Raw genomic sequence first — 21863 nt, 5'->3', positions numbered from 1 at the left:
GCACGAACTAGGTGCACACACTCTTATTCCCAAAAAGCTTGTTCCTGACCCATGCAATAAAGTCTGGGCAAGCTGATTGTTGTGTCTGCTGAATTTATTCAAATTTATTCATGGTGAGTTTATTCCAGGGGGCAGGGTTTGTTGCAGATTTATCATGTATTTTAAGTACTTCTCTCCCTCCTTTTCCCATTGGCATCCTTGTATTAACAGGCAGCAGAAATACCCCTTTTTCAGCTTTCCGTTTTACCAGCCCCAACAAGCCAAAATCTCAGGTTGTTCCTTTCCATGTGTTTTCTTCCTCTAGTTTTGCACAGCGTTCTCAACAGGGGTAACAGCGACACTATCACAGCCTTCTCTAGCATAGCTCTTCTGACAAATGCTTCACCAGATACGTGTTGGGATCACGTTAGCCCCCTGACCCCACTGGCCACGTTGTTGTCAGTAACTGGGCATCATCTGGCTGATGAACACATTCAAGGCTGTCTTCTCTTCAGATGTTTTTAGCTGATGAGCTCCCAATTTATAACAGAATTTCTCGTAATTGATGTAATTGATTATTAGCACACAGCGTGGTACATTTCACCACATCTCTGCTATTCAGGTTCTGAAGCTCATCCAGGTCTTTCTACGTGATGCCTCAGACTCTGTTCATTTTTATTGAATTTATTAAAGCTGCTGAATTTTAGCCCATGTTCATTTTTTTCGCTTGAGTCTAAATTAACAGTTAAGCTTCTAAATATGTACCACTATAACCAACTCCTCAGTCTGAGGAATCAGCAATGTCTATTTGTAAATTCATGCCTGTGTTTCTATGCCTAACCCTCTACCCCCATATTTTATGCGTACGCAGAATAAGATGCCATCAAACATGACAAAAGATTATCTGATGAACCATTCAGCTATAATGCTTATCTAAATTGAACGCTGTGTAAAATAAATTACAGTTTGCTAAAGAAAATGAAATATATTTTACCTTGCACTAGAAATTGCATTTACTCCCCAAATCAATCATGTTTCCCAAGGCTGATGAATAAACTAAAATCTCTGCTCCAGTAAGCACCAGGCTTGGTGGGTTGGAAGGTAGAGACAGATAGCTCCTGCACTAGTTTATTTTTATCTGTGGAATGATTCCTCTGTTGAAAGAAGGCGCTTGTGCCCACGGCGTTTATATACTGGTTTTGCCACGCTTTCCGCAATTTCTTTCTTTTGTAGTTGTTCAAGTATTTCTGAAGACTACGTGCAGTCCTTGTGAGGGGTGAGGTGAAGTGGCAGGTAGTGTGATGCCTTCTGGGTTCTTGTCTGAAACAAATCTGCATAAGCAGCAAGGTAGGGTTTAGTGAAGGGACGTGTAACTTGAAGCATCTTGCCAGCATGTTCCTTGTATGGAGAGTGCCAAGAGACTGTTCTTAGTTATCTCAGGTCAGTGTTACCCCAAAACGCTCGGCTCTTGAGAAATTCTCTGCCAAAGTCACTTTGCAAATGTTCTCTTTTTTTGTCGAGTCATTTATTCCTATGGTTTGAATAGGGGCCTGTGGTTTAAGAGAGGATTTTCCTGATTTCCTGCATCTAGTAGTGTCAAGAAAATATGAAATCTTAATAGACACAAAGCTTTCTGGTATTCAAATGCCAGGGCTTGAACTAAAATAAGAACTGGACTTGCTTTTACTTCTCCTGTTTATGTGTCCTTAGAGACTGCTATCAGTGGGACTCCGATGCTTGTAATAGCCAGTACTCTAAAAACACATAGTGTAAGTCCACTTCTGTAATGACATTTATGTGCCTGATTCCCACTAAAACAATTCATATTTAAATGTCTAGGTAACTTGTAGAATATGGATCTCAATTCATTCTTGCCTTGCAAGTCTTAGAGATGTGTAATAATGATTATCTTTTTGTTATGCAGAAGACAAATCATCCTGTATCATATCAAAATGTCTAATTATTTTTCCGTGAAAGACATCTTTCAAAAAACCCACCAAACCTACAAACAACCAGGCAGTGGCTAGTTTGTTTCTGTGGTTTTTTGGTTTGGGTTTTTTTTTTTTTTTTTTGACTGATAATGTCTGCACCTCTAAGTGCTTGGTCAGCAACACGCAGGAGGATGCAAAATGCTTCTAGGTAGCCTTTTACTTTGCTGTTCTTCCATAGTTGCAATGTGGAATCTTGCAGTCTGTTATTAGACTATACCTACCCAGTGATTTGGATGTTAAATTTTTCTGTCTTGCATTAATTTTTTCAAAATAAAAATAAAAAAGGAGACAGAAATTTCAAAGCCAAAACCAAGATGAAAGACAAAATACTGCTTTACACTTTTAGCAACAGATGGAAATCTGGACTAAGAGAACTGCACTTTAAATTACATCAAATATGTCCAAAAGCAAGTTAAATAGCTTTCTCATTCAGATTTTATTTGAACCTGTCACATAAAGCACACATTTTCTGTTCTCTTGAATTAATGTATTAGTTTGGAAAGTATTCCAGCCCTATGCTGTTTGATGTGACTTCTCTGAGGGACGAGTATCTGATTTATCATGCTTCCTGGGAATCTATAATCACACAGGGCTTTATCATCACACAGGATTTTATGTCCTAATAGTCATGCATACAAATATTTCTGGTTGCTGTGGGAATGTCGAAAGGATCTCACAGATGCATCTTGAAGTGTTACAGCTGATGAAAAAACACAGCTCCTCATGGGCCGCCACGGACAAACCAACTGGGTCCCCTCTTCTTCCTGTGTTCAGGCTCTCTTGCTGGGCATTTGGACCTTGACACCGACTTTTGCTACCTCCCCTCATAGCTGTGAGGTCTTTCGTAAGAGCTCTGTCACCATTAAGCAACTAAACAGTCAACAGATGTAGAGCAAGTTGCAGACATGGAGTAAGAAACCTACTGGAGTCAGATGAAATTCCCTAAATTGCTCTACCAAGAGACAAAGGAAGGCCATGCAAGGGTTTTCCAGACTAATGGAAAACAACTCAGCTTTTTCTGTTTCTTTACAACAAATGGTTTTGGAGAATATAAAAAGGTAGTAAAATGCCATCTCCTGCACAGTAAGAAAGCAGGAGAGAAAATGAGATAAATTATTTATTTCTGTGTTTAAGCACTTGGAAGGGATGCAGACAAACGTGGTATGAGGCCATTTAAACTGAAAGATCCTCATATGAGGAAGGGCATCACAATCATGTCCTAAGGAAAAAGGATATGAACAACATGTAAATGGTACATAATACAATAATAAATGGAATATAAAGAGGTAATGACTTCATTTAAGGCCAGAGTCCTATATTTACTCGTGCATATGCTTAATTTAGATGGGATAATTCCTGTGGTGAACCTAGTGAATAATATGTAAATTTTAGTGAGATCGAGTCATGTTAAATTTGCTAATCAAAGCACTGCTCAGAAATGCTATCTGATTTCCAGGTATTAAGTCTACAAACTCCATTAATTGTTCAAAAGTAGGTAGCTAGTGTATATGTATCAGATGAAAAAGTTAAAAACCAGAATCTATATCACTACGAGACTTAAACCAAGCAGTCCATTTTTGGGAAAGTTATAACAAGAAAAAAAGTTGTCTAGTTCTTATATACAGTCTATCCAAGGTAGCTGCTGTAACGGCTGGTGTAGATTCATGGTTTTAATTAAGCTGTTACCAAAATTTAGACATAACAGAACTTCATAATAATAAAAAGAGAAACCTTGTTCATTTTTTCTGAGAACATAAAGCCCCACGATTTTATGTATGATGTCCTACTTAGGAAAAAAGAATTTTGTAATATAGGTAATTATAAATAAATTTTATTAAGTTCTTGTTTTGCAGGGAACAAACTCATTGCAAAGGATCATAATAATAAAAAAACCCCTCCCTGTTTAAACTGACTCCACTTAAGTAAGAATGCAATATTTTACTGAGAGGAAAGAAACACACTTGCCATGCAGCTGGTTAGAGTGTATTATCATACAAACACTTTAAGCTTCCTTGTGGTAAAATGAACGTTGAAGTCAATATCATCCACCCACCTGCGGAACCTGCATGACAATATTTCTCCTTAAATTTGAGAGCAGTGTGGCAGGAGGATGCCCCGAAGGCTGGGGGAAGAGGACGCCCCACTGCACGGGTGCTGCGCAGCGAAGCTCTGCCTGACGGCCAGTGCTCTGTGAACCCTACAATGAGTTTACAAGACTGGACCAACAACAGATAACTTTTTCTAAATGTAATTTGAGTTTTATGGTTTCACTCAAGTCTTTTTCCAGCTCTGAGGTTGTCTAAAGATGTGTATGGTTCCCTGCATGATTTAAGTGACGTGGATGATTTACACAGGGCACAAGTCGGGGAAATGCTGCTGTGTGGGTGGCGAGATTGATCTGCGCTGATGAAGTGCCCCATACGGCAGATCCCCGTAGGGTCCCCGAAAGACTGCTCAGGGCCTTTGCCACAGAAACGCGTGAAGATCCGTGCACGTGATGCACCATGGGGTCTGGGAGGGGGTGGCAAACACTTCACTGATACAGTAGCCCAAAATAAATGACTGTCCAGATGTGTGGCGTGGGAACCCTGCAGGGACCCTGGGGTGCCACCGACATGCCAAGGTAGGACAGTGGGGAAATACCGCACGGGAAGGGGAGGACAAGGTGCAGGGCCAGTGTGGCTGGGAGGACTGGCATGAACTGAGCAGAGGGGCCAGGAGAGATGGGCAGTAACCCGGCCCTTCAGCCCCCTTCTCTCTCGGTATCACTTTGTAAGTGTTTGTGTATGAAACTCAGATATAATTATAAAGAGTGATGGTGGTGTGTTCTTGTTGGAAAAGTGCCATTGTTTTCATTTTAAGTAGGGTCCCTGCTCTGTAATTACTTGTAAATACTCTTTATCAGTTATGTGAGCCATACGGTAGACTAGATAGCTGTTAGCAACTCCTGAAAAATAGAGAGAAGACTCTGACTAGACACTATTTACATTGATTTTTGCCATTCAGAATACATATATATTACAGCTTGCTTGAAAACAGAGGGCCAAGGTGAGCCCTTACAACAGTGGCATGCAAACCCCTTGGACTGCGTTTGGCACCGGCAGCGTGTGATCAGAGCCGATCCAAAATACATGTGCTGCTCAACAGAAGCGAGGAGTGGGCTATTTCCAGTTGGCATCCATCAGCTCACGGTGCTTGGGGCTTGTGGGGGACCTCTGCTTTCCTCGGTTCAGGTCCATCCATCGCCCGCACTAGATGTATTCTGGTTTGGACAGGACCTGCATCTCCTGCCCTCCATCACTCCTGTCTCGGAAAGTTCCCCCCAGCCTTCGTGTTCTTCTTTCCCTAAAGAAAATAAGGAATGGTCAGAATTAAAACAGGTGAAAACAGGTAGTTGTTTTAGAGTCTGTGTTTATGTGTTCCCTCCCTTCTTAGGGGGTAGTCAGAGTGAGAGTAAAGGAGCGATACTCGAAAGGGGGGCAGAGGCGGTTGCTGAAGAGGCAGTAGATGAGGGGGTTGATGGCACTGTTCAAGGCTGGCAGGTTCTGAATGATCACGGATGCGTAGAAGCGCTCTTTGGTCTCAGGGAGTATGTTGAAGTTGTCCAGGATATCGAAAAGAAAGTAAGGGCTCCAACAGAGAACAAATGCTGAAAGAGAGATAGAGAGAGGAAGAGCTTGACATTAGATAGTTTGCTATTTAGGGAGGTAATCATACACGCATAGAGAGACTGTCATAACACATAAATATTTGTTCATGAAAAAAATAATGTCTCCCATTCAGGGTCTTATTTAAGAGAATAGTTATTAGTTTGTGCTTTTATTTATCTTTATTTTTATTTTAATGCCCATGAAATATATTATGTGTGCTCCTCTAAGTGTTTAGAGTGCTCCTTCTAGACATATTGAGGCACTTCTGAACACTACACAACACATAAAGGGTGAATAGGTAGCCAGTTAAAGCATCATAAGTTACAGTGAAGTGCTTTTTTAATGGCCCCCTGAGTGAGCAGCCAATCTAAATGTACACACCACTGAAGTGCTGCTCCGTGAGAGCGCTGCCTGTCACAGCCACCTGTTAAAAAAAGGGCTCTTAGACACCCAGGAGCAAGGAATGACACCCTTTTGTACCACATTATGTCAGACCAACATGTCATTTGGCATGCTGGTCGGAGATGCTGTGTATATGGAGCATGCAGGAAGACACTCTAATTTCTATACTGCAGTTTGAGAGTTGAATTTGGGGAAGGGAAGGGGAGGACTGCATTGTTGATGGCCCCTGCTTTTGTTCAGAGGTGGTAGAAATAAAAAGGCCATAGGTTTACCTTTATTTGCAGACACAGGGAATTAATCTGTCCCTCACAAGTTTCTTTCATCTCCTTTCACAAAGGCTATTGATTAAAGATTTATGTAGACACACTGGTACAGGCAGTTCACTCAACTAAGCCATAAATACCTGAGTCACAAATACATGGGTATCTGAAATCAGACCCATGATCTCTCCCTGACCCAAATGAGACACCAAAGTGACCCCATGCTTGCTTTCTTGTTGCCGAAATCAGTGCTTCTTAGTTGGCAGTTAGCTGAGGGCTCACCGAATGTGCGAGGAAGAGGTAAACTCCTTTCCTGTTTTCTGGAGTAACTGAACCGGCAGTGCCTATGCACAGATACCAGCAAAATAGCGATATGCATTGTCAGCATATAGATCATAGCGCTGACTATGTAGAACTTTAAGTGGCTTTAAAGAAGTCCATGAATGTTAGGTGCCTTAATCTACGTGTCAAGAAACGCTGGGTGCCTAATATTATCAAGGTCCTTTGAAATACTGAGCATCCAGGTGAATTCTTGACATCTGATGGCATTGTGATAGTAGTTGTTTCTGACAAAAGCTTTCTTCACACAGAGAAGTTCAGACACAGAGAAGCTGTTCTTGGACTTCTGAAAAGCATGAATCACACCAGCCTCTCTCATGTCTGCAGACACTACCGCTAAGCAGTGAGCTAAGCACCTCAGTAGTAGCTATTATCACAATATCATCCAATCTGAATTTTGTGTAGCATTGGAAAGAGGAGTGATCTCTTTTTCAGTGGTAGGGGATGGCTGTCAGCCCTTGGGAGTAAATAGCTTCGGTCGCCTTCCTGCCCGTCTCTGGCAGCTAATCACAAGCCCTGTGTGACGCTGCCTTTATTTATTGAGATAGAATGTCAGCCTCCTAATTCCATCAGAATAATGTCATCTCCCTGGGAGACGGAAGACACCTGCACTGAGTCATATGCTGCCCAGTCAGGAAAGGAGAGCTCGTTCTTCCCACCTCGCCAGGCAACATGCTTCTGACATCAAATTCAATTGCTATGCATCCCTTACCTCTCCTTCCTCTCCCCTGCACCACCCCAGCACCTAACATGCCATACATAGTCTCTAAGACTAAAAGACATCTCAGTTGCAAGTCTTTTGGCAGCCTGGATGGGAAGGAGATCACCCCTTCCTTTGTTCCTTTTAGGCAATGTTCTTCCTTTACTTTATGCACACAAGGGGCATTTCATTTGAAGTTTATGTCAGATGCCTAAAATAGGAGCTTATCAGCCAGAGGAGAGGGGAAGGACAAGGTCAGAAGGCAAGTCAGGTGGTCTAAGCACAGCTCCTTCTCTGAGCCATCTACTGCATTTTATCTGCTGATGACCAAGGGAGCTGTGGAAGACCAGCTTCCAAATGTCAGCATCCTCCCTAGCTACCAGCTGTGGGGCTTTTCACTTACCAAGGATAATTACGATGCTGTACTTAATCGCTTTCACTTTTGCCCTGGATATGAACCCACGACTGGTGTAGCCAGCAGAGGTTTTGCCACCTGGGGAAAGAACAGTTCAGCTAGTAAAAAAGAGCAGGGCTGGTGCATGGATGTGCCAGCGTGTACCTCCGCAGGCAGGACAGCGATACGTAGCTCACCCTTCCCTGGTGTCAGGCAGGGGCTCAGTAGTTCCTGAAATATGGACACTTGCAAGCCTGCTCAGGTTGGACACTCAAGACCTGAGGCACCCAAAATCAAAAGGGGAAATATAAGCAGAAGAGCTGTTCCTGAAGCATCATGGCAGCTGGGTATTCCTGATCCTCAACACTTAGTCAGGAGAACTACTGTCTGTGTGCCCAACTGCATCAGTCTAATGAAAACCATGCACCATCACAGCTACAAAAGCGCAACCAGACTGGTGTTATAGGAGACATTTTCTGAAAGGAACTGGCTGCTGTAATTAAGAAAAGAGAAGAAACAACCTGGCAAAACAGACTGCCTCTTCACTTTTAACTGCATTTCGGTCAGAGGGATTTTAAAAGTTACATACTCCGTTCTGTTAACCTCTTACTCTTTTTGATGCTTTGGATAATCAGTCATGCATTTTACTCTCCATGTTGTCTCAGTAATGAAATACGAAATGTTCTTACACTAGCTTTTCAGAAATGAAGTTTGGCTTGAATTGAGAAGCAAATTCTATTCAGTCTCACACCAAGGCTGGTTGATCTCATTTCCTCTGAAGTCACACTAATGTCTCTGGGAATCAAGTTCTGTATTTGAATAACAGTACCAGCATGATTGCAATAATATGCCCAATTTCATTATTAATGTCAATTTGCTGTTCATGTTGTTGGGTCAGAATAATTAGGTTCACCATAGTGAATACACAAGAAAGTAATTTTTATCAAAACATCTGTAAACTCTTGTAGTCCAAACTTAGGACTGGAATTTTCACTAATGTAATAGGAAATAACTCTGTGCATACAACTTCTTGCACCCCTTATAAAAACAGCATATCAAGGCTGTGTAATTTGTAAAGAAAAATAAATAGATAATGTGGGCTTGTTATCAGTGAAGCATCCCAGGTAGAAGCTTGAAATTAGTCCAGATGTAACATTACTGGAAATCACTTGGTGACTTATAGAGAAGAATATTGATGAGGAGAATGACATTTTTTTCAAGACTAGTTAATACTGATTGTGTCATGAAGGCAGGATCATTAGAAATCAGTCCTGCTCAGGCTTTTCAAAGGATGAGTAACTCTTAGATTATAGTTGACATCAGGTTATAACATAAGGATATCTGAGTATGTACAACATCACATTAGGACAGTTCCTCCTGTACCAGACATGATCCATGATCCTGCTTCAGGCAAGTACCAGCAACTTGGTCCCTGCGGTTTGATGTGTGTCCATTCACCACTGGGCTGCACTAGCTGGCTGTGTACTCTTACAGTTGTGTGGGAAAACACATTCGCGCAAATTAACATACTTGTCTTCATAACTAATAGGAAAGGCAGCTGACAAGTAAAGATCTTGAAATGATTCGTGCTTTTTGCCAAAATAGCTCAGAACAGTAAAAAAATGTTTATGGTATTGGGGTGGAAAGCTCAGCTCATTTTATGGCTTTCTGTAGCCAGGAATTTCTGAGCTTGATCAAAATCCAGACTTGCAAGGGCATGTGAAAACACAGCAAAAATGTTACCTAAGTATATGCTAGAAAAAATTATTCTCAAAATGGGCAGAGGTCTAGGAATAGGGATTTTAAGTTCTGCAATAAGGATTTTTTACTTTTTAATTCTTTTCTCGCAGATGTTTTCTATAATTTCTCTAAAGAGGATTTAGTGTCAATTGATGGAAGGTAAATAATCTAGAAGAGAGTTATTAATGAACAATTACAGATGCCCCATTCCCACCGCAGTAATGGGGGCCCAATGTGACACCGCATGTCCAAGCATTCCCAGATTTGGGAATCGAGGCTGGAGACACGTGTGTGCTGGGACTCACCAGGGCAGCTGGAAAGGATGACAGCCTGAGCTTTGCTCTTCATCCAGATGGTTCGAATCACGATTGAGTATATGACGCTACAGAAGGGAAAGAGTCATTGATATTATGAGGCACAGTAAATTTAACTGACATCCTAGTCATTTGTGCTCTGTGTGTAAGGAGCTCATAGAGATGACAGGACTGCATAGGAATAATATTAATGATGATGACAACAACAACAATAAATAAAACATGAATCTCCTGTAGTACTTTCCAGAAGCAGATCTGAAAAGTTTTCACCATGGAAATCATTATCATTATCTTGGTTTTGCAGATGTCAGATCTGAGGCTCAGAGGAATGCAATGATGTGGCAAGAACTCACTGGGGATTTTGAGTTAGTCGAGGCCAAATCTGCCTAGGTACCAGCCCCAGGTCACTAGCCCTGAAATGGGGGAGGCAAGGGGAGGACCTGGTTTTGCAGCATGTGCACTTCTGGTTTGGTGTTACTTTGTGAGTATGAAGCTGAGGAATAAAATGGTATCCTGGGGAATTCGACAGGGGCAAGATCCATGAGAAATGCAGTTAAGTACCGTGGTGCTCACTTTCAGATCTCAAGGTCCTGGGACAGAAATTGAGGAGGACAGAAGTATCAGGTAGATGGGAAGAGTTAGATGATCCAAACCCAAATCCATCGCAATTTGCATATTTAGAGGGGGATATGCATATACTTTTAATGGGAAAGATGAAAAGTGCCATGGTTCGCAATGACCTCAGATAATTATGACCCTTTCCTATGTGATAACAAATCTGGAATTTTATTTATTTCATACAGAATATGTAAAATAATTCCTTCAAGCTGAATAGCTGTTTGAACCCACATCCTGGATGAGCAGCTTACATTAAAAAAAAATGAGGCCAATGCTCTGTCTGCCTTTTCTCCTGCAAGCGTGCATAACATGCAGTTAAAATCACTAAGCAACAGCTTAGTTTTGACTGGTGTTTTCCTTTTTAGTCTGCTAAGGAAGACAAAAATAATTTAAAAATATTTTAGCTAATGCACTCAAGTTGCCATGTTTTCCTGATGTGAAAACCTAGCAGAAGTCATCATGTGCTGTTTGCAATACGCTGCAGTGCTTGGAGAGGCCTGGGGCAGCCTGACTGTTAATTGCTATAAACCTTTGTGGTGACTCTGTGAAAAAGGTGCAACTAGGGAGATTATTTCAGGGTGTTTTATAGAAAGAAAAATGTGTCTTACTATCATGTGGTTTATTTTTATTATCAGAAGAGACATTATTCTTATTAGAGCTTTCAGACTGATATACGAGCCTTTCCTACAGCACCCTCAATTCCTAGACACGCTTGCAAAGGCAGTATTTGTGTGCCTTGGAGGTTTCTTTTCTGTGGAAGTTTGAGCCATCTGGTTTGCAGACTCAATAGGTGAGAGCTGGAAATTCAACATGCAGTCCAGGCTTGCAGCAGAGCGGTGGTGTACTTGCCCATTGAGGGTTTTGCATGCATCTGCTGCAGACGCCAGCTTGCCCTCCTTAATCCCTTCAAAGGTCCAGCATGGCTCCCAGCTGACTTGAACATTTTCCTTTTATCTCCTGGCTTTTCAAGAACCTATTTATTTATCAGCTGGTACACTTGAGAGTTCCTTTGTAATTTGTACTGACAATGGTGGAAAAATTCATGTATCATTTCTCCTTTGATTGTTCCAATGAATAAGAATGTATTATAATGATAATTATTGTCATCTCCAGAAAATTTGCAGGCAGCACCTAAAAGTCCTGTTTCTATTTTCTCCCTAGCCTGCTGTCTCTAGCCTGACCTTTATATTTGCCTTTTTATTGCCGTTATTTGCCATTTATATTTGCCATTTATATTGTTTCCCCTTCGGCAATCTCCCCTTTGATGCCGACCTGTGTGCATCCCACAGGACACATTCAGAGTTGCCTAAGCATCAGGCTGAAGGACCCTAACTCCGTAGCCAAAATACTCAGACTCCCTGCTTCCAGCCAAGTGCCACAAGGTTTGAATTACGAAGTCAGGCTCCTCACTTGCTTTCCCTCCGACCACAGAAAACCTGCCCTCTTGGCTGCAGAGGCTGGTGGGAGCATCCCTTTCACCAGATGCAGTTATGGCAGCTGTCTTCTTCACTTGGCGTTTTATGTATGAGGTTATGTGCTGTTTCATTTGAATCCTTAATTTTTAGAAGTCCAGGGAAAAGTTTAATTCCCAGTTTAATCCAGTGGCTTCTAAAGTGCTGCCAACATAGTGGATTTGTGCTGGTGTTTTTGCCTCTGTTCATCTTTCTTTTCTCTATAGCTGGATCTACTGGAGCCTTCCTTATCGGGAGGGGACCAGAGGTGGTGTAAAGCTGCTCAGGGTGGGTGTCAGAGAGACGAGTCACTTGTCACGCTAGGTACACTTCCCAGCGACTGTTTTGCCAGCCACATTTATGGCTTTACGCTTTGATCTCTCTGTGACTACAGATCTTACTAGTGCTTAATCTTTTTTTTTTTTTTTTTTCCACCAGCTATGCTGGCATAGAGCTAAGAAACTAGAGTTTCCAGAAATGTGTCACCCAAAGCTTAAGATCATAAAAAGCATCTGTGTGTGTGTTTCAAAGCCACAACAATAAAAAGAGAGCACTTATGGAACAGAAGTTGTATTTTTGTTACAAGGGAAAAGTAGGGTTTTTTCAGAATGCATTTGTAGCTTCTTTCTTTCTGTAAAAGGAGGCTGGAGGAGGACATGGACATTGGTGACATCTCAAAGGGTGGGAAGAAATTCCCACTCGATGGAAAATGAAGTGGCAGATGAGCAAAGACTAGCGTGGGATGGATGACAACTGGCATTCAGATGGGCAGGAGGGTGTTTGGCAATGGTCCGTACCATTCTGACCATATTGCAATCTCCGGTTCCTTCCTCTTGACATTAAGCTACTCAGCCTTCACTGCCGAGATGTAAAAGCACACCGTACACGTTGCCACAAATCTCATTTTCCAACACACGTAACATGCCTGCATGCTGCTTGCTCCTGTCTCCACTGAGAGCACCAGGAGATGTGATGTATAGTTCTATAGGTCTAGATGTTGTCAGGTGTCTTTGTGTCTGTGAGTGCATAGTGCGCTGGTCTTCCCACCCTCACTGGGCATTCTTGGGGGCTATATAAACATGTGCTGTAGTCAGTTTAATGTACACTATGATATTAAAATACTATATGAGTCGTTGTGGCCCGTTATTTGTAAGTGAGAGACTAAAGAAAGGGAAGAAAGAGCTCAGGTGGAGTAGTCAAACCCGGATGGAAAAATAATCCAAGGCTTTTTGAGAAGAAGCTGCTCAGGCCGCTCAGACCACAGGATAGGAAGGACATGTTGTTGATCTGAAAATGCAGTGATTTTTCTAGCCCTGATAACATACATATCTGTAGAGGTGGCAGGAAAATACAAGAATATGGTTCAGACAATGGATGTAACTCAGCAAATTAAATTCATTGCATCCCCAGAAGCAATTTAGCTTGATCCAGATTCTGAAGGACTAAGATGCATGTTCATTGTAGCGTGTTATTAGTTAACGGTGGTGTTTAATTTGACCCCATTGGTAATTACAGCACTCTTTGTCCATGTAAATAACTAACTTATGGTTAGTCATACAAATACTACCGTGAATAGTCCCATTCCATCTTTATTTTTAATTCCTAGATCACTTTTGTTTTGGAAAATAAAGTGTCTTCTGGTAAAGCTATGTATTGATATTAACAATCATAAGAGTTATTAATGTGCCCACTCTTTAAACACAGATTTTTTTTTTTTTTTAATAAATGATTGAAATATGATAGCATCCCACCTGGCCTCAGTATTTACTGGTAAAATGAGCCTTTACCATGGCAAAAAGTACACCTAAGCTCTCTGCTAATTGCTTGTGTTTATCATCCAGCATTGCCTATTGTTCCTTGTACTTTATTTGTGCAAAGTGATGCAGCTGTGTTATGTTTTATGGTAGCTAATTTATCCAAAGCACTGTTTATCCATAGACAAAAGGCATATGTAAATTCATCTGAACAAACCATTGTAGGCATGTGTAATGGGTAAGTGAATAGACGGGCAGATATTAGAACACATGTGTAAGATCTAGGCTTTTTTATTTAGAAATGGAAATTGCAGGCAAAAATGATTGTGCTTGTTGAATCAAGCTCAAAAAATGACCTTTGGTATTTTTATTAATGGTATTTTTATTACCTTTATTTGATTTAATTCAGACAAATACCTTTATTTAATCTATTTTTTATTTCATTGTAATGCCTTGTTTTTAGTTCCATATTTTCCCTTTTAGCTGATTCTGGTTTTTTCCTTCTAATTATTTTTCTGCTGCTCCATAGCAAATGTTCTCTTTGGAGTTTTGATTTTAAACAGCAGATGGATATTTTTTCCTCTGTGCTTCAAGAGGAACTTTTGCAATTTTTTTTCAACCTGAATTTGAAAGTATATTAGACAAATGTCTACGTATTACATTTATCAGTTAAAATACAGAAAATATATTTGGCAATCATGAATAACAGCTGAAAAGACTCTGAATTGCTGGATACTCAAGTGCCAGAATATAATTATAGTTTGGCACAGAGTAGTGATACAGAATAGAAATCCAGTAGCTCTCCTGTCTCCCTGTCACAGGACCCAAGGGGGCCAGGTGCAAATATTTGCAGGAGAGCAGTCTGTAATCTTGACTTGACCCATATTTCACCTCTATTCAGCAATGCCCTGGAGGTATTCAGCTATCACAGATACTGTTTGAGCTTTGCTTGGCATATCTTGGCATAGGAGAAATGGCTTTCGTTATAGCTGATGACACTTGTCCCAGAATAGGAGAGAACTAATTACTGCAGGTTGCCTAATTAATTTTTCTGAATTTTCTGGGTTTTGGTAGGATGACAATATCAACTGCAGAAAAAGTGGAAATTAGTCTAAATAAGAGGGAAGAACTGGCCAAATTTTTAATCACTGTAAAGAAGAACCTGATGCGGGATCTGTGGCTCTCCCTGACCAACACTGAGACAGTGGCGAGAAGGCGAGCTTTTACATGAAAAGAACAAATAATCTTCCTTTTTTCTCAGCTCTCAAAGATAACCACGCACTTGTGTTAAAAATCTAATCACAGCTTTTCGTTCTCTTTCCATTATTCAGGTCTTGTTCGTTTGTATTATAATCAGATAAAAAACTTGCCACAAAACCACAAGCTGTTTGATAACTGATTGCTGATTCTCCAGTTGTAAACAAGTGGTGGGAACAGACCTCCCAAGTATTTAAATCTTACAGGGGTGTTGCAGTTTTGTTCATAGATTGCCTTTTTATATATACTTTTTTTTTTTTTTAAAAAAAAAAGTTGTTTTCTTCTGGTTTGTGTTTTGACCTGGAATCTATAGGGTTTGCTCACACGACGTCTGGGGGATTATCTCATCGGTGGAAGAGTTTTCCAGACTGAGCATAAGGTTACCAGCTAAATAATTCATTCCATGGGCTGTGGCGTTATGAATAACACAGCTCCTGTGAGTTAGTTGAAGGCTGTGTCAGGAACATGGGAAATCAGCTCTGCTGAGAGAGCTGAGGGATGGATGAGAGAATCTTAAAAGATGATGGTACCTGGACTGTAGCAAGTGAAAAACCGCTCAGCCAAAGTGGCATATCTAGTATGGAATTAAGTCCTGCACCTGAAAAGTAAAATTTTATCTTTTGTATGCACTTCAGATGAACTGCACCAGAAAAAGTGCTGTCATCAGTGAACTGCTTTGCTCCAGAGGTTAGGTTTTCAGCAGATTCAGGCAGCAGAACTAATTAAGAATTAACTCTGCCAGCCAGTGTCCCACATTGCGTCAGGCACCTGCCATGCAGCTAGATCAGAGTACTTTAGCAGAAAAAAATAAAGTAGCTGTGCAAACAAAATGAATTATTGCAGAAAAAGTCTTATTCTTTCCTCAGTAAGTGTGGTGTGTGCCTTGGCTTCTAGTTTATTCATTTTCCCAGCTTCTGAGATACTGATCCTTGACTTTTCAGTTGCACATTTATGGATTGTCTCTCCATCATTATGTTATGGACTTTCTTTAATAACATCTTCAGTGAAAAGCTATAAAATTAAAAACCCACAAAATGCCTTCCTTCATTTACTAAACAACACCTCTCATTTTTATAATTAATCTTTCGACAGAGTAATAAACAACTGCATGATCTCTCTCACTCACCCTTCTGAAACAGTCTCATTTGTCATCAAACCTGCTGTGCATCTGAAAGTATTCAGTGGAACAAAACTTTTGCAGAGAAATTGAGTCCCTGAAAATGTTAACAGCCATTCCTGCTATTCTTTAGCAAACTGCTTACCAGAGTATTTATATGCTGCAGCCACGTTAGGTGGATTAGCTTTAAATTCCTGGACTGCCAAGAAATTTTAAAGGAAGAGATATCATGCCTCGAGGCTATGTTGGCAGATGTCTTACAGATGCATCAGCTGGGAAGTTGCAACCTTCAGTTGTACGCCTGAAACTTGAAAAAGTATTCTAAAAAAATAACCAGTTCTTTCCAAACTGCACAGCATTTGTTCATAATGTCTCTGCTGACCTTGCCCTGATGGTAATCCACTCTTTATGTGGTTTCAGATAATCTTTTCTATTCTGAAGAAGATAGTATGACTTACAACGAGAAACAAATGGGCACAAAAAAAAATTCCTTCCCTCGCTTACCCCACTTCCTTCCACCCAGTGCCCAGTACCACTTAGGATCTGTGAAGAATTTGACTTCTGCTGGCAAGGATGTGGGAGCATTTGTGTTAGTGCACACTGAAACCAGGAACGTGTTTGGGCAGGCAATGGGCACCGCTCTGCTCTGTGGCACCAAGGCTGGTGTTTTAAGTTCCTCTCCTGCCACAAACTTCTCGTGTGAAAGTCACTTAAGGTTAAAGCCGCAAAAATTTTAGGATGCTTTATTCATGTCTCATCTGTCAGGGCAATCTCATGAAATGCCAGTTTCACTGACTTTCCCTTTTCCTCATGTCTTCATTGCCTTCTTGCTTCTGGGGATTTACTATAAAGCAAGTCACAGACCTGATCTGGTTGGAATATCTTCCCTTGGCAGGGAGGAGGGGAGCATAATGTCAGCAGCTCTGAAAAATTTGTTGCTATGTAGCTTGCTTTTTCTTGCCGAACAAGTATATATGCCATGTAAAAAGGAGTGGCTGATCTGTAACAGAAAGCGTGGAAATCTGTAAGTTTGAGTGTGAAAGAGATGTTTCACACACCTGTGGAATGACTGATAACTGGACAGGCCACGGGCCTTTTTCCTGTAACACTTAAGATGCTTACTAGAATTTCCTGATTGCTAGCCACTTGAGAAAATTCATAACAGAACTCCTCTCAGAGTAACAGCCAGCCTCAAAGCTTTCTAGTGCCATTTCTTTTGCACAGTTAAAGTACTTTTTGTCTCTTCTCTGTGTGTTTATTCTTTTTGCTGCTAGTGCTGGGCTGCAGATCCACGTTTTTATTTACATATCGCCAAGAATATTTTTTGGTTTCTTTAAAGCTTGGCTGATTTTAAGATACAGGAAAACGTACAAGGAGAAATTATCTTGTTTAGGAAGGAAGAGCAATTGGATAATCTGGGAGTAGTTTTTCTCTATCACTGTCATGTCCTTTCTCCAAGGAGAATTTCTTATGGTTTTGTTTGTATATCTGTGCAATCTGGCACAAAAATGGAAGGATTAGCAAACTGATATATTACGAGCAAAATATAAAAATTGTCCCTTCTCTCTAGGGACCAACACTGGTCAATGTCGAATTTGTATCAAAAAGTCAGCTAGACAAGTTCAAGCACCACAGTTTCCATGCTCCTGTGGTTTTGGTTCCACCAGAGATAAACTTATTTCCATCAGAAGCTGCAGAACCTTATCTCTGTGATTAAACAGTAAGAAACTTCAAGGCACAACTCAACTGGAAGGGAACAAAACCCACCACATGGTCTTTATTATTAAGCTTATGTAGCCAGTCCTATCATCATCTAGAAAAGATCAGCACCACCCCCAGCTCTCACCTGGGATGCTAATGAGGTTGAAGCTAACTAAGACTCATGGCTCATCACCATCTGATGAGCCATGATCATCTCATCATCATGAGATGATCCCATGGACATCTCCCATGGTCCATCTGCTTTTTTCATTCACTGGAAAAGCAGATGGACCATGGGAGATGTCCAAGGGATGTGCAAACATAGCTCCTTTCTCACAGCCCAGACAGCATGTTGCCAAATTATGGGGAACAGAAGGGTTCCCAGCAAGTCTTCTTTGCCACTAAGATGGGCACCAAGAAATCTGACTGTAACCGTGCTATTGAAAGAGAATAAAAGGGAAAGAAAAGAAAGGAATACAACTGGGCTCGGAGAACAAGTTACTGCCACCGGCAGCCTTTCAAAGTAGTTAAGAAGCCTCGCTCCTTTTCCACATCGGTTTTTGACTGCTCCTTTGCATTATCAGCTCCTCATGGCTAGATAATTTTTGTTTAATAGTGGCTAATGGCAGCACCCCTGAGGCAGGCAATAAAATTCACTGATCACCAAGCACAGTCTGGCATATTGATTGACCTCAGTTTAAAAGCAGATTCTCTTGCTGATCGTCTTTATGAATTTGGGCAAATCAGTCTCAAATGTTTGCAGCTCAGGTTTCCCATTACAAAATGGGAAGAATTTTATTTGTTTATATTTTAGGAGTGGTTGGCAGCTTCAAACGCTTGGAGATTTCTTTCCCATCCTGGTGAAGCAACAGTCTTCTAGTACTATGAAGCTTGAGAGCACTTTAAGTTAATTTTACCTTAATTAGCATTAAGTGTGGTTTCCTGTTCTTTTATTAAAACTATGTTTCGTCATAGTAGCTAGACATTCTTACTGGATTTATAAAGATATGTTTCAAGCCTGAAGCTGCAGAGATAAGTGGACACACTTAGAGATTCAGTCCTTTTTTTTTTCAGATAAAATGTTTCTGGCTGTGAATACCGCATGGAGAACACCCAGGGCAAGTACAGCGACCTATGCATTATGTGATAAAAACCAAAGCAGCTATAAGGCAGGTGTGGAAATGAAATCATAATGAATGAGTAGAAATTAAAGCATTAAGCTGACTGCACACTTGACAGCTTTCGCCACACACTTGCTGACTGCATTTCAGGCTTACCTGATAATGATGAGAGGAATGAAGTATACCAGGAAAGCCACCACCGTCATGTAGGGTATCCAGTAAGAATCATCAGGCCAGAGAGCCCAGCATTGCACTTCCCCATTGGACAGCTGCCGTTTCCCAAAAATAATCAGAGTCGGTATGGAAAACAGGAAAGAGAGGCTCCAGGCCACTCCAATAAGAACTTTCGCCTGTCTTTCTGTGCAACAGAGTCAAACAGACGGTGTTAATGGGGGTGCTGGTGCCATTGGCCCCTTGTAGCAGTACTGATAGAAACTGGGTGAAGAAAGGGAATTTTGGGCTGCAGCTGGCTGGTGCTGAAACGACTGCAAAGGAGAATGGGGATTTAATTTCTTTCTCGTGATAAAAAGTCATGTCTTTATGGGCTTGTAATTTACAAATGGTCTCAAGTTGTGTCAGGGGAGGTTTAGATTAGATATTAGGAAAAATTTCTTCACCAAAAGGGTGGTCAGGCATTGGAACAGGCTGCCCGGAGAGGTGGTGGAGTCACCATCCCTGGAGGTGTTCAAAAAACACGTGGCGCTTTGCGACATGGTTTAGTAGACATGGTGGTGTTGGGTTGATCGTTGGACTTGATGATCTTAGAGGTCTTTTCCAGCCTTAAGATTCTATGATTCTATGATTCTACGTTTTATTTAAAGAAGCTAACGGCTCATTGAGTCTGAAATGCTATGAGAAAGGCACCACTCAGGGTCAGCCAGTCGGAAACATGAGATTTAAATGGTTCCTCTATGCCACCAAGACGGCATCATGAATGAATGCAAAGGACCGCAGGCCTGCCCTACTGCATGCTCTTACCCTGGCACAGCAAAGTGGTGGTCGGTCGGAGGACACAGACACAGAAAAGTAGAAGGAGCCCTTGTGCTATAGATAACAGAGGAAGGCTCAGACTGGGAAGGGTTACTTAAAATGTAAACCAGGTTGGAGCATACTGGATGTACTGACAGGGGAAATGTCCTCCTTAGAAAGGAAAATAAACATTTCAATGGACCTTGAAGTGAGAAAGCTCGCAAAACATTTCCTGTCAGGAAAGAGAAAATGCCTCATTCCAGGATCAGAACAAGACTACACAACCAGCTGCCTTTAACTCCAGCTGCAACTTTACTGCCCCAAAGAACCACGGTACTGGAGAGCCCGGGCATCTCCTGCAGTTCTCTGCATTATGGTGAGGACCAAACCCAGCTCCTGTTGATGGGCATATTCCCAAGCCATGCCAAGAGTGGGCTGCTAACCATGAGACAGGGCAGATGATGGTGGGCTGGTGCTCAAGTGCTCAGCCCTGTTTCTTCTGCCACAACAGACTTCAACTGGGAAATCCTGCTGGACCTCATGGTGAAGATTAGGAGCTGAAGGACCTCAAAACACTTGGCAGGTTTGGGCTACTGCTTCCCTTTGATTTCTGGCCTCCTCCGCTGCCAAATGGGGAAAACTGGTGGGAAACCAAATGATGCCTGGTGGCACCCATGGGATTTCATAAAAATCAAATGGATTGGAGCAAACCTGAAAGCTTTTGTTTTCACAAATCTGCATCTTCTGGCTAAAATCCAGGTAGCCCCAGCTGAAAGGTGTGGGGAAAAAGGGCTGATCTGTGGAGTACCAGTGATTCTCAGCAGCAGTTATTCCTCCTGAGTCAAATTGTGAGAGGAACAGATGGGGACAGATTTTTTGATCTGGGAAGCTTTGGTGTCAAAATACTTTATTGTCCTACAAAATACCCGAGGTTGTGTGTGAAATAGAAAAATCACTTTAAATTATGCATATCAAGAAGAATGTCTTCCCTCCTTGAAGCTCAAAAAGCAATACGAAAGCGTGTGGGAGAAACATTCAAAAAGTAATTTTATGTTTTATAAAACATCAGTTGCAAATATTCACTTATCCTGCTCATTTTTAAATGCTACCCACGTTCAGCAAAATATGGTTTTGCTAATCTAGGGCTTAAGGGAACTGTGATGACATCTACATAAACGAGAGGGTTAGATTAACTCCATAAATATTGCACAGGCAAAGGAGACCTGTAAAGTTTCCCAAAGCATAACAGAATAAACTTAGCAAAAGTAATATTAAGAGTAAGTTTCACAAAATATTTCCTGACAGAAAGAGCTTTTCACTTGTGAGCTAGCTACTTAAACTGCATACATAGAAGCCCCAGTGGGGCCCATGTGTCTATTTCTAAGGGGAAAAGATCATACTTGGATAATATACTTTATTTTTCATACTGTGTAGCAACACCCTTAATTTGAAGAGAAGTGAGGAATTTGAGTTGGGCAAGAGTGGTATTTTATCTTTGTGTTTTATAAAACATTACATGCAATGTTCATTTAATCTTGTTTTTAAATGTCCCTTGTACCCAAAGGTAAAATATGGCCTTGCTAGTCTAAAGGGCTTTACAGGGCACTGATAACATCTAGGTAAGTAGATTTTTATTTCATCAGACTAATGTTAATTGGCTGCCTCACAAGCAGGGGGGGTTTATGTTGGGTTTTGGGGTTTTTTTTTGGTACATGCTCTAATATGCTCTAAATGCCAGCAAATCATATAACTAGAACTCTATAAATTATAAATGGAATCAAATAAGTATCAGCTTTTGAAATGCGATATTCTATTCAGCCAGTCTCAGTATTTTCCTTCAAAAACAATACTACTCTTTAAATGGAGAGTTTTTCATATTGGGTTGGTCAAGACTAACACCTAGGGTTGGAGCGGGAATCCCAGTCGTGAGCTCTGGCACTGACTCTCCTAAAGGATGTTTTCACGTCACCGTCCCCTTTGCTCCGCTTCCGCCGTCCGTGCGCTGCAGCAGTGGTTTTGCGCACATCTGCTTGCTCCCAGCAACATGTGGCAGGGAGGCACCTCTCGAGAGGAGTTTTCATCCGTTCTACCATGAACAGCACTGCT

General features: G+C 41.3%; 1 protein-coding gene across 1 annotated transcript in view; it reads right to left on the bottom strand.

The window, feature by feature from the left end:
• Window positions 1-5221: 5221 nt before the first annotated feature.
• NPSR1 (neuropeptide S receptor 1) overlaps window positions 5222-21863 on the bottom strand; it is a 59908-nt gene continuing 43266 nt past the window's right edge. The window contains exons 5-9 of the mRNA XM_075747040.1: window positions 18945-19146; window positions 9761-9837; window positions 7725-7814; window positions 5439-5619; window positions 5222-5315 (exon numbers count right to left, since the gene is read on the bottom strand). Of these exons, the coding sequence (XP_075603155.1) occupies window positions 5222-5315; window positions 5439-5619; window positions 7725-7814; window positions 9761-9837; window positions 18945-19146 (644 nt within the window). The remainder of the gene's footprint in view (window positions 5316-5438; window positions 5620-7724; window positions 7815-9760; window positions 9838-18944; window positions 19147-21863) is intronic.

The sequence above is a fragment of the Balearica regulorum genome, chromosome 2 (assembly GCF_011004875.1).
Source record: "Balearica regulorum gibbericeps isolate bBalReg1 chromosome 2, bBalReg1.pri, whole genome shotgun sequence".
In the NCBI taxonomy this organism is placed as follows: Eukaryota; Metazoa; Chordata; class Aves; order Gruiformes; family Gruidae; genus Balearica; species Balearica regulorum.
The sequence above is the reverse complement of the archived record's forward strand: the minus strand, read 5'-3'. Positions and strand labels throughout refer to the sequence as shown.